At 46.7% G+C, this 12,976-nt stretch overlaps 2 protein-coding genes across 2 annotated transcripts in view; both read right to left on the bottom strand.

Annotated features, from left to right (window-relative positions):
- Positions 1-12,976, bottom strand: part of LOC137064350 (deleted in malignant brain tumors 1 protein-like) — a 615,344-nt gene that overhangs the window by 338,306 nt on the left and 264,062 nt on the right. The gene's annotated exons all lie outside the window — the stretch shown is intronic.
- On the bottom strand, positions 2,930-7,968 carry LOC137065331 (uncharacterized). Its single transcript, XM_067436949.1, has 2 exons — positions 6,445-7,968; positions 2,930-3,175 (listed from the first exon to the last, which is right to left on the bottom strand). The coding sequence occupies exons 1-2, from the start codon at positions 7,558-7,560 to the stop codon at positions 3,173-3,175; spliced, it is 1,119 nt and encodes a 372-aa protein (XP_067293050.1). The 5' UTR covers positions 7,561-7,968; the 3' UTR covers positions 2,930-3,172.

Consider the following 12,976-nt stretch of genomic DNA (forward strand, 5'->3'; position numbering starts at 1 on the left):
TTATTTAGTTATTATGATGTAAGTGAACATGTAACACAATCTTATATCCCATAATTAGTCTCTGTTTCAGACTCTCTCCCCCTCATACATTCACACAAACACAGCTGCTCACAGACGTGACCTGTTTTCTGAATCCAGCGTATCATTAATAGTTTTGTGGATTGAACTCTTGGAGCTCTTCCTCTCTAACCGAGTCAAGGACGATCTCAGCAGTCCAGAGGCTTCAGACACTGACAGTGTTTCATTATAAACTGATGAACATGAACAAACCTCATCTCTCCATTAGTCCAACTCTTCTGACTCATTTCAGAGAATAAAGTGTCAGACAGTGAAACTCATATTTGCATCATCAGGTGATTGTGTTCCTCTCAGAATAGAGCAGCTCCATCAGCAGATGTTCAGCGTCCTCACAGGAGCTTCATGTTACTGGAATCCACTACTTCTCTTCTTTCTGGAGATATACTGGCCTTACAATCTAGACAATAAACTGTAATTTTTCTGTGGAAGACACAAAATTACTCTAATTTTAATTTTGCTGAGAGTCATGAAAAACTTGAAATTGAAACATTAAAAGCAGATCACGTTACAGTAAGGATGTGTTTGTTGCGCTAGTTAAAGTTGTTCATTACCTCAATGAAGGACAATGTACTGTTTGTCTGTTTCATATCCTCTTCTTTATTTTTCTTCTCTTCTTCCTTTTGCTTCTCGATGTTGTCATGTAAGGGCCCTGTTCATGTTGGACAGACATTTTAATTGCATTTTGTGTCTGTTAAGAGGCACACAGACACCCGTTACGTTTATGCCCCATAACTGCCGCTTTAGCTGAGTGAGAGCTCTGGGCATTAACTGTTACAGCTCTGTGTTGCAAGCACCAATCCGGTTCGTTTTTTGAGAATTTACCCTTTCTATTCAAGTAACCCATAGCATTTGTGGATGGCTGTCTGATTCCACATGGGTCCCATCCACAGCACCGATGCACTGCGGGATGCCGTGGGCTCGGTGAAACCTGCTACAAGTTCCTCTACTTTTGACTCAGTGAAAGGTAACTGTATACACACAGGGCCCAAGTGGACTGTTATAGCTTCACACACTTGCCTTACTATTTTCTAGAGGTCCAACCGGGTCTTGTCCAAAAACCAGCGACGATGGCAGCAAAATCTGTGTTGTGGGAGTTTTGTCATAACCAGCGTCCTGCATATTATTGCATTCTAGCACCTCTCTTCTGCAATACAATAAGCTAACTGTGCATGTATCTGTATGTGGTAACTGCTGTTATCAGAGTAATTAAAAGCTATATTTTGTCTACGTTAGCCATTGCATTATCTTGACTCATGTAAAGAAAAGAGAAAAAGGCCACAATCTGACGTCAAACAAAGGAGAGAACGGCGCCACACTTCGACGTCACAAGCTGAAATCTCCGGTTTCACCATCTACACGACAACGCTGCACCTGGAGTTTCTAAAATCTTCACCCTGGCCGGAGTTTTCATTGAGGTACCGGATACAGCGTTTGCGTGTGGACGAGCAGCCGAACCGCGTAGAAAAAGTTGCGGTTTTGAAAATACCCGTGTTCATGTGGACAGGGCCTTAGAGGGTTAATGTGACTATGGTTACCATGATTATGAGCTTAATCGCATTAATTTGATCGAAGTATTGCGTTTACATGAGGTAAAGTTTAAAAGCAATATTGCCAAAGTCCCATTATAATCGCATTATGAGGGTGCAAACTAATCTAGAAACAGACATGAACACAAATCGTGACAGTCATAAGGTGAACTCATATCTAAACTTTATGCCAATGTATTATATTTAGATCTCACATTATGAAGAAGAGACTTGGTCACATGACTCAATATGGACACAGAGATGGACGTCCATCTGCACATCCTCAGTGTCTCAGGAGTCAGCTAGCATGTGATTGGTTGAAATGTGACCTGTAAAAATAAAATAAAAACCCTGATTGCATTTCAGTTTATACCCAGAGCTTGACATTAACTTTTTTTGCTCACCAGGCTAGTGGTTTTCCTAAGTTACTAGCCACTCAGCATTTCTGGCCACAATATTGTTGTTGGGAAACTTGTTTTTGGCTATATGTAAATGAGCACTGTGCACACCAACTTTATAACATGACATGTCATCAAATAGGTCTATTTAGCTCTGATATGGTTGTGTGTAGAGCTCCTAGAGAAAACAAGTGCTTGTCTGAAAAATATAAGACTTTTTGGTGTTATTATAATGTATTATATTATATATTAGCCTATATATGATATTTATTCTCAAGCAATATTCTCATCGGTGTTCTATCAGCCATAACATATTTAAATCTAGCATGTTTAGTGTATGAGCCCGTACAGTAGCCTAGTGAAATACATATTCATGTGATTTTATTTGATTAAATATCAAAATTCTACACTTTAAAATGAAATTGAACACTTTACAGTTGGTTTTATGACTGTAAGTCATTCTCTTAAAATGCTTTTGAAGTTAGAAACGTGTATGCCAATGTCGTATGAAACTTTAGAGATGGTCCCTAAATTCATTCATTTCTAACTTTATGCCAGTCACATCAGATGTTCTGTGGTTCTGCTGTGAGCTTTCTTTGAAAGTATTTTCGCTGCTGAACATAAACAGTAAATTACTGTATGATGAATGAATCTCCTACGTTCATCGCACATAGGCTACAGCTCTGCTTTGTGTTTTATGATGATAGTTATGATGTTATGCTGAAGTTATGATGATAGATATCAGCGAGTCAGAGCCGCTCTCAAACAAAAATAATTGTGTGTAATTGGTTATAAAGTCCAACACGATTATAACTGCCTTTTGAGAAGACTACAATAAAATTCAACCCACCAAAGTGGCTAGTGGAAGTGTGTGTGTTACACGCCACAGCTAAAATCCACCCGCAAATGACGGTGTAACAAGTTCGATAAGGTAAGGAAGGAAGAGGACACGGGGGTCGGCAGGACTGTTGATGCTTTTTATTCTTAACTCAAACACAAACGTGCACACTTCTTCGTGTGTCTGTTTTCTCATATATCGCTCAGTCTCTGTATCACTTCCGGGTCACGCACTTCCGGCTTCCGGTAAACTCAGTGTCTCGCACCAACAGTCCGACTCTCTCTCTCCTCGGTCTCCGGTTCCGCTGGTGTTTTATCCCGTCTCCGCGCTCATTACTAGAACAAGAGACAGGTGTTATTAATCTGCGTCCAACCCACTCACTTACCGCTCGTCCCCTGGCCCTCTCTCCCGCTGCAGACCTCGCTGAACCACGCCCCCCTTGCCACATACCCCCACCGCCCGACTCAGGCCCGAGGAAATCGGCCACAGCCATCTGAGCACCCGGCCTGTGGACCACCTTGAACTTAAACGGCTGAAGAGCCAGATACCAACGGGTGATCCGCGCGTTGGTATCCTTCATGCGGTGGAGCCATTGGAGAGGAGCGTGGTCCGAACAGAGAGTGAACTCCCGCCCCAGGAGGTAATAGCGGAGGGTGAGAACGGCCCATCTGATGGCCAAACACTCCTTTTCTATGGTGCTGTACTTAGCTTCTCTCTTGGAGAGCTTACGGCTAATGTACAGCACCGGCCGCTCTCCCCCCTCCACCTCCTGGGCCAGGACTGCGCCCAGCCCCCTGTCCGACGCGTCAGTCTGCAACAAGAAAGGGAGAGAAAAGTCAGGGGAGTGTAACAGCGGCCCGCCACATAGGGCAGCCTTTACTTGGGTAAAAGCCTGTTGACACGGCTCCGTCCACTGGACCGTATCTGGTAGCCCCTTTCTAGTAAGATCAGTCAAAGGGCTGGTGAGGTCCGAATAATTTGGTATAAACCGTCTATAATATCCCGCCAGCCCCAAGAACTGTCTTACCTCCTTTTTGGTCTTGGGCCTCGGACAGGTTGCAATTGCGGCAGTCTTATCAATTTGGGGACGCACCTGTCCATGACCCAAGTGGAAGCCCAGATACCTTACTTCCACCCGCCCAATCGCACACTTCTTCGGATTGGCCGTGAGCCCCGCTCTCCTCAGCGACCTCAGGACCGCCCTCACATGCTGCATATGCCGCTGCCAGTCGTGACTATAAATCACTATGTCATCTAGGTACGCAGCAGCATATGCAGCATGGGGGCGCAAAATCCTATCCATGAGTCGCTGGAAGGTTGCGGGCGCCCCGAACAAGCCGAAAGGAAGCGTGACAAATTGGTGTAATCCGAACGGCGTGGTGAAAGCTGTTTTTTCTTTGGACAATGGAGACAAGGGGATCTGCCAATAGCCCTTTGTTAAGTCCAGTGTCGAATAAAATCGAGCCGAGCCTAACCGATCAAGCAATTCGTCAACCCGTGGCATTGGATACGCGTCGAACTTCGACACAGCGTTCACCTTGCGGTAGTCCACACAGAACCTGACCGAGCCGTCCGTTTTGGGGACCAAAACTATCGGGCTCGCCCAGTCACTGTTGGACTCCTCGATTACTCCCATGTCGAGCATTGCGCCTAATTCGTCCTGAACTACTTTTTTCTTGTGTTCAGGCAAGCGATACGGCCGGCTGCGAACTACCACGCCCGGCTCGGTCTCGATATGGTGCTGAATCAAGTCGGTACGTCCCGGTAGGGGCGAGAACACGTCAGCGAACTCCGCTTGCAACTTCGATAAATCAGCGAGTTGTAACGGTGAGAGGTGATCTCCCCCAGGGGCCAGCGCGACTGATTGCGCTTTAATGCTCGCCTCTGGCCCGAGATCATCCTCTCCCCCGATCACCGTTGCCAACAACACCGATTCCACCTCATTCCATTTTTTCAGCAGATTGAGGTGGTATATTTGACGTGCCCCGTTCCTATCGGATCGTATCACTTCATAATCGAGCTCTCCTATCTGCCGTGCGACCTCAAACGGCCCCTGCCACTTCGACATTAATTTTGAGCTCGAGGTTGGGAGTAGAACGAGCACCTTCTCTCCCGGTGTGAATTTGCGCAGTTTAGTACCCCTGTTATATGACCGGCTCTGGCGGTCCTGGGCTTGCAACAAATTCTCCCTAGATAGCCGCCCCAATGTGTGGAGTTTTGTTCGCAAGTCCATGACGTACTGAATTTCGTTTTTGGCCAACGAAGGCCCCTCCTCCCAAGTTTCTCGTAGGACGTCCAGCACCCCCCGTGGCTGACGCCCGTAGAGAAGCTCGAAGGGGGAAAACCCCGTGGAGGCTTGCGCGACCTCGCGCACAGCAAATAAGAGGGGTTCTAACCACCGATCCCAATTTTTGGCGTCTTCTTGTACGAATTTACGGATCATGGATTTAAGAGTGCGATTAAATCGTTCGACCAAGCCGTCTGTTTGTGGGTGATAGACGCTGGTTCGAATGGATTTAATGCCCAATAATCCGTACAATTCGCTTAACGTGCGTGACATAAACGCCGTGCCTTGATCAGTGAGGATTTCTTTCGGAATCCCCACCCGGGAGATTAAACGAAACAGTGCGTCCGCAACACTCTTCGCCGAGATGTTGCGGAGAGCCACTGCTTCCGGGTATCGTGTTGCGTAGTCCACGATAACTAGCGCAAAACGATGCCCGCGTGCGGATCGTTCTAATGGCCCGATGAGGTCCATCGCAATTCTCTCGAAGGGGACCTGCATTAATGGTAGAGGGCGCAATGGCGCTTTTGGGGCGGCCAGTGGGTTCACCAACTGACATTCAGGACAAGACGCGCACCACCTGCGCACATTGTCATAAATGCCTGGCCAAAAGAATCGGGTCATTAAACGATTCAGCGTGGCCGCCTGTCCCAGGTGGCCCGCCATCGGGTTAGAATGAGCCGCCTGGAAAAGCATTTCCCGGCGGCTCTTTGGTACTAACAATTGGGTTGTATCCATTTTTGTCTGAGCGTCTTGGGTCACTCGATACAACCTATCCTTAATTATGGCAAAATAAGGATACGTGACGGGCAATGCGGGTTGGAGGGACTGACCGTCGATAGTGCGGACCTGTTGAAACGCATGTTTTAGCGTCTCGTCTTGGGACTGCTCCAGAGGGAAGTCATCGCGGTCCGAGAGAATCAGTCTCTCAACCCCGCTCGGTTCCTCTGAAGCTGTTCCCAAGGGCCCCGTGTCAGTCTCGCCAACCTGCACTCGCACCGCCCCGTTCCTAGCCTTGTTTCCCCAAGCGGCATCCGCGCACAACGATCCCAATAACGCCGAAAAGGCGGGCCAATTCGTCCCCAGAATTAGCGGATGCCGGAGGTGGGGACTAACCGCCACCTCAACACTATGCTTTTTCCCCCTAAACTGTATCGTGACTGGGACAACCGGATATTCCACCACATCCCCGTGCACACACCGCACCTTAACCACGCGGCTTGTATCCAACGCCCCAGGCTGAATCAGGCTTTGATGGATCGAGGTTTGGTTACATCCTGAATCCACCAAGGCCTGATATGTACCCCCCTTGATACTTACAGGAATTTGGTACTCTCCTGCTTGATCGGGGGTGGTCCGCTGGACGTCCGGGATCCGGATCATTGTTCCGATGTCCATCATCGGACATCGGTCCACAAAATGATCCGGATCACCGCACCGCCAGCAGGCCAGCCCAGGCCTACCCGCCGCCCCGGCGGCGGGGAGTGGGTTGGAGGCTGAGCGCGGAAAGGGGGCGGAACCGGATCCATAGTCACTACCCGTCCCCAGCGGCCCCGCCCCCCTGGGCGGGACCCGCGAACTCCCAGACGGTCCAAGGCCCATCCCACCCCGGCCTCTGGGGGGAACGCGAGGAGGGCCTGGAGGGCGGGACCTGGGGAGAGGGACAGGTCGAGAGAGAGAGAGAGAAGGGGGAGAGAGAGAGGGAGAAGTTAGTGGGGGTGCGCCGACCCCCGGGCACGCCACCAGGTGGTCCTCCGCCAAATTGATGGCCGTCTCCAGCGACGTGGGCCGGTGGCACTGGACCCACTCGGCGGTCTTCCTGGGGAGCCGAGTGATAAACTGCTCCAGCACCACCAGATCGACGACATGGTCCACGTCGCTGCCGCCGGCCAGCAGCCATCTGCGGCACTCGTCCCGGAGCTGTTGGGCCAATGCGAAGGGTCGACCGGACTCGCCCCACTCCAGGGAGCGGAAACGCTGGCGGTGTTGTTCTGGGGTCCGGCCGACCCGCTGAAGTATGGCCCGCTTCAGGTCGTCGTAGTCCAGGAGGTTCGCAACCGGTAGATGTTGCGCGGCCGCCTGGGCTTCGCCGGATAGAAGTGGGATGAGGCGCACCGGCCACTGTGCCCGGGGCCACCCGCAGGCCTCCGCGGCTTTTTGGAAGAGATCCACGAAGGCCTCGGGGTCGTCTTCCGGCCCCATCTTCTGTAGGGGCACGTGCACCGGTGCGCTGGCCCGCCCAGCGGCCTCGGCGCGAACCTCCCGGTCCATCCAGCTCCGGAACTGCTCGCGGTCCTCTTGCTGGCCTTGGACAATGGCCTCGAAGCGGCGCTCCTGTTCGGTCCGAAGGTCCAGCAATGCCTTATGATGTTCCTGGTGGAGGACCGCGAGGGAGGTGATGATCTCCGCAAATGGCGAGGCGGAGGGCGTTGTCATGGCGGCGGCTCTGTCCTGCTTCCTTCCCGGGTTTCGGCACCAGTGTAACAAGTTCGATAAGGTAAGGAAGGAAGAGGACACGGGGGTCGGCAGGACTGTTGATGCTTTTTATTCTTAACTCAAACACAAACGTGCACACTTCTTCGTGTGTCTGTTTTCTCATATATCGCTCAGTCTCTGTATCACTTCCGGGTCACGCACTTCCGGCTTCCGGTAAACTCAGTGTCTCGCACCAACAGTCCGACTCTCTCTCTCCTCGGTCTCCGGTTCCGCTGGTGTTTTATCCCGTCTCCGCGCTCATTACTAGAACAAGAGACAGGTGTTATTAATCTGCGTCCAACCCACTCACTTACCGCTCGTCCCGTGGCCCTCTCTCCCGCTGCAGACCTCGCTGAACCACGCCCCCCTTGCCACAGACGGGTTAGCAGGTGTTAATGTCAAGCCCTGTATAAGACCTGAGACCCTTAAACTGCTGCTGAATTTAATTATATTATTTTTGTTTTGAAATATCTGAAGAACTGCTACAAGTTACAGACATAAACATGTTTTCCAACTCCAGTAAAACTACAGCTATTTTTGGTTGTACTTTTGGAAGTTCTTCTGAAGTATCTATATCAATATCTATAACAATATCTGTGTCAGCAGAAGATGAGGGGACATCATCTACAGGACTGTCAGATTCATCTGACCGAGCGAGAAGGTCTTCACTGCAGAATACAAGATCCAGATCCAACCAGAAGGATCCAGAAGTTGATTTGACTTCTTCACCAGGTAAAGAGGTTGCCCTGGTTCAGCTTGAGGAACTGACAGACTGCTGTCCTCTTGTGGCCTATACAGTTTGTTCCAAACGTGTGGTAACCCTGAAGAGACACATCGTCATCAGACTTTATATGCTGTGCTTCTTCGTCAGGTGAACCAGCATGTTTTTGGAGTTGCAGTCGTGGTTGACGGTTGACATGATGTAATGCCCTGGTAGATTTGAACTGGCTTACAGATGGGATTGCTGGACCTTTAAAGAAAAAAAGGGGACCTAGCGTTTCATTCGGGGCTCTAGCAGAGGACAGATGTCAATCGCTGCATCGGAGAGAGGGCTGGTATGTGTTGAAAATGATGATGCTGAGATTCCCACTATAATAGAGGGAGCTCATGCTGAATCAGATTCATACCTGACAGCCATGCTTTTCCGGCTGGCAGAGGTGCAACGCGTAAATTGCCTTGCCTTTTTCCCAGATGTGCATTGGGAGCTTTGGCAGTGTGGAGACATTGGTGCCAGAATATGGAGCATCATTGGGGCCATAATCTATGTAAAGTTTTTCCTCTCTCTCACTGCCCTCATCAGATATTTTATTTATTTTACATTACAAAAAAAGCAAAGCAATGTTAATTCTGTTCTCAATGTTTTTCTTCTTTTCATTAAAAACGCAAAGTACGGATAAGAATACAGTTAAAACCTTAACGATACCCATCCCTACTCAGGAGTCACAATACAAATAAAACTACTGAACTAACTCAAATAACATTAGTCAGAATGGAAATGATCATTGTGTAACTCTAGTGTGTGTGAGTGTGTTCTGAGCACAAGCTGTTGTAAATCCTGCCCACTTCTTTGCATTGTCAGCACATGCTTCAGTCTGAGAGTGTTTATAGTGCTGTGAGTTTAACACTTCATGACTGAGAGCAGAACAGAACACAATCTTCATCATCACACAAGACACAAGAACAACAATGAACACCATCATCATCTTCATCTGGACTCTCACTCGGTTTGCTCAAGGTTTGTATAAAAATATTCAGGATTAATCATTCCTTTAACTTGTAAAATATATGTAATTTTCATTTCTGTTTTCTTTCAGAGTGTAGAGGACAGTACACATTAACTCAGAGTCCATCAATAACAGCTCAACCAGGACAAGACGTCAGAATAAACTGTAAAACCAGCAGTAGTGTCTATAATAATAATTACTTAGCCTGGTATCAGCAGAAACCTGGAGAAGCTCCTAAACTCCTCATATATTACGCAACAACCCGTTATACTGGAACTCCATCTAGATTCAGTGGCAGTGGATCTGGCAGTGATTTCACTCTGACCATCAGTGGAGTCCAGACTGAAGATACAGGAGATTATTACTGTCAGAGTTTTCATGTAATCAACAGTCAGTATGTGTTCACACAGTGATAAAGAGTCGTACAAAAACCTGTGTCAGTCAGACGTCACAGTGACTGCACTGATACAGCTGAGAGATACTGCAGCTGCTGATGGACCATCACACACAACACAATGGGGGATCAAACCTTTCACACACTTTATTTAGTTATTATGATGAAAGTAAACATGTAACACAATCTTATATCTCTTACTAAAATGTGGAAAAAATGTGAGTGGTGAGAATAAGAAAGAGGTTTATTTATCAACTATCCAGTGCAGGAGGAAAGTGCAGACATACAGAGGTATTACACAAAAATGAAATATAACACAATAATAATATTATAAGAAAACAAACAATATAAAGAAAATATTGCGCTAGTTCTGTCATGAGCCTCTAGATGGCGCCGGTCTTTAACTCGTTTAGAAGCGATCGCATCATCATCTACAGAGCAGCTGATTGGTTAACTGCGTCGGGCTGAAACTAGAAAAACACACTTGTGTCGGGTCTGTGATGAGGCACAAACAGTGTCTTGTATAAAAATACATGTAAGTGTCCAAAATAGAAAATAATAATAATCAGAAGTTGGCCATAAATGCAACATGTTTTGTTATAAATGATGTGGGTGTAATAAAAGTGCCAAAAATGAATGAGATATCTATGGATGATCTTCTGGTGGAGTGAGACGAGAGAGTACGCCAGGCAGCTCCGGAAGGCTGAGAAGAAAGAGAAACAAACTTTTAAAACGGCAAGAAAAGAGAAGTTCTCCCGGAAGAGAATTGACCAGGAGAGGAAATCAAATGTTTAATCTCTTTCGACAAATGAAGAGACAGTTGATGAATGGGATTAAAAATCTTATGTTGGAAAGTGAATTTGAATGCTTAAATTGTGAAATGTTTAAGCTGCGAGAGAAGGGGAATATTTGTCCATTCTTCCTTGCAGAATTTGTCAGGTTCAGTCAAATTCCACGGTGAAAATCAATGAACTGCTCTCTTCAAGTCCATCCTCAGATTTTCTATCAGATTTAGGGCTCTGGCATGGCCACACAAGAACATACACCTGTGTTGAAAGGTGGAACGTCTAGCAGAGGGACGCAGGTTTTCCATCCATTTTCCCTTCAATTCAATCCTGACCAATTGCCCCGTCCCCACTGAAGAGAAACACCCCCACAACATTATGCTGCCACCACCATGCTTCACAGTAGGCATGGTGTGTTTTGGGTGGTGTGCTGTGTTTGCTCTTCGCTAAACATAGCGCTTGGAGTTCAGTCCAACAAGGTCAGTTTTGGTCTCATCAGATCATAGCACCTTTGGTCAGATGGCATCAGATTCTTCAAGCTGTGTTTTTGCATAGCGCAAATGAGATGAGTGTGGCACTTTTTCAGGAAAGGCTTCTTTATTTCAGCGCTATGTTTGGAGAAAAGCACACAACCCTGTGAAATATGGTGGTGGCAACATGATGTTCACTTTGATGATGAAGGATATAATGTGTACATACAGACTTATTTTATTTTCCAGGGTGTAATATGACAAAAGGTGAAGATTTTCCCAGAGTATGATGACTCTCTATAGGCACTGTAATTAAGGATTGTTTAAGGTGAGTAAGTCCTTAAACAATCCACGCAGTTAACGCAACCGACTACAAGGACATTTTAGAGCACTTCATGCTTCCTTCAGCAGACAAGCTTTATGGAGATGCTTACTTAATTTTCCAGCAGGACACACTGCCAAAAGTACCAAAACAGGATTACTGTGCTTGATTGGCCGAGTTTGCTGGCCAGTCATCTTCCTCTTCATCCATAAGTGCCATTTGTGGACTAAATGTGCTCAGAGCGCCCTCAGGCTGCCAGTGTTCTGTGAACATTTAGTCCACAAATGGCACTTATGATGAAGAGGCATATCATGTGGCATTTGACTCCCTGACATTAAAAAGATTCCAGAAATCGCGATAACATACAGAGAGTACCGAGCCCCTAAAGGGACGTGGTGGTGGAAAAAAGTTAGGATGGGAGGAAAAAATGTTTTTTTCAAAACTTTTCCCTTACTGCAAAACCTGCTGTGAGTTAGGAGTGTAAACACTTCCTGTTTAATGTCCCGATGGCAGTGTGCGTTTTATTTTGAACTCCGACTACGAGCTACAACCTAATTTTCCTCAAAAAGATTCTTGAGAGACAAGACCGTAGGGACCTTCTGCAAAGAAATGTACCTCTTTGTACCTCTAAAACAATTGAACATTCCTACAGAGCCCCAAACATGACATGCAGGTAAAAAATAGTATGCTAAATCGGGCGCACAATTTGAACATCGAGGGAACAAATATTAGTAAATCGTGTGGATGATTTAGCAAATCAAGGGAATGAAAAAGCAAATTTCCACCTGGGATTTTTTCAGAAGCGGGGGTGCTGGCTAACAGGTTAAGTGACTCTGGGTCTGCCTGTCACTTGAGTGATCACAAACAGGAAACAGGAAGTAGACCAGCATAAAGGAGCAGCATGGCATTCAAACGGGGTCGCTAACACAATGGCCAATTGGTGATCACCAACCACCTGGACTGTGGAGTTCCCTTTGAGGACTTGCCTTCTCAGAAAGCTCAATGAAGGTGGTGGATGTATGCCTCTTCTTGTATTATATAATGAATTGGAAATCATAGTCATATTTTATAGAAAGAGAAATGTGAGTTTGAACTACACTCCCCGGCCAGAGAGTGAGTCAGTGTTTTAATATGATCATCATGTTTTAGGTGTAATATATGATCCCTGTCAATCAAACTGAACAGACTGCATTCAGTCACTTCTGCTGTCTGGACGAGATGCTTTCCATTTGACCACAGAAAGATTTACATTCTTACACAATTACTGTCACAACGGATGATTCTTGATTTGTATTATATTGTTATATATTAAAGTTCAGCCCGTTCTGTAAATGTAAATGTGTAGCAGAAGTGAAAGTGGTCTGTTCCAGTCCAGATCCTGTAACCAATCAAAGAGTGAGACTGAAAATCCCATTTGCATTGTCAGGGTGGAGTGATTGTGATCCTCTCAGAATAGAGCAGCTCTGTCTCCAGAGACCATGTTCAAACCCCAAGAGCTTTATTTGACATTTACTGCTACATCAACCTTCTGAAAAGCACCTGCATCTTCATCTGTTAGTTGAATGATGTTGTCAGACACAAAGTGAACTTGTTGAGAAGCTTTATTGAATGTTGCAGCAAACACAGCAGATTGAAAGATCACACAGTGCTTTGACACACGCGAGCTCTCTTTCAGTATTGAG

The sequence above is a fragment of the Pseudorasbora parva genome, chromosome 25 (assembly GCF_024679245.1).
Source record: "Pseudorasbora parva isolate DD20220531a chromosome 25, ASM2467924v1, whole genome shotgun sequence".
Classification (NCBI taxonomy): domain Eukaryota; kingdom Metazoa; phylum Chordata; class Actinopteri; order Cypriniformes; family Gobionidae; genus Pseudorasbora; species Pseudorasbora parva.

What these genes read in the sequence shown, in the direction of transcription:
- LOC137065331 (XM_067436949.1), bottom strand. Translation starts at nt 7,560, where the DNA reads ATGACAACGCCCTCCGCCTCGCCATTTGCGGAGATCATCACCTCCCTC.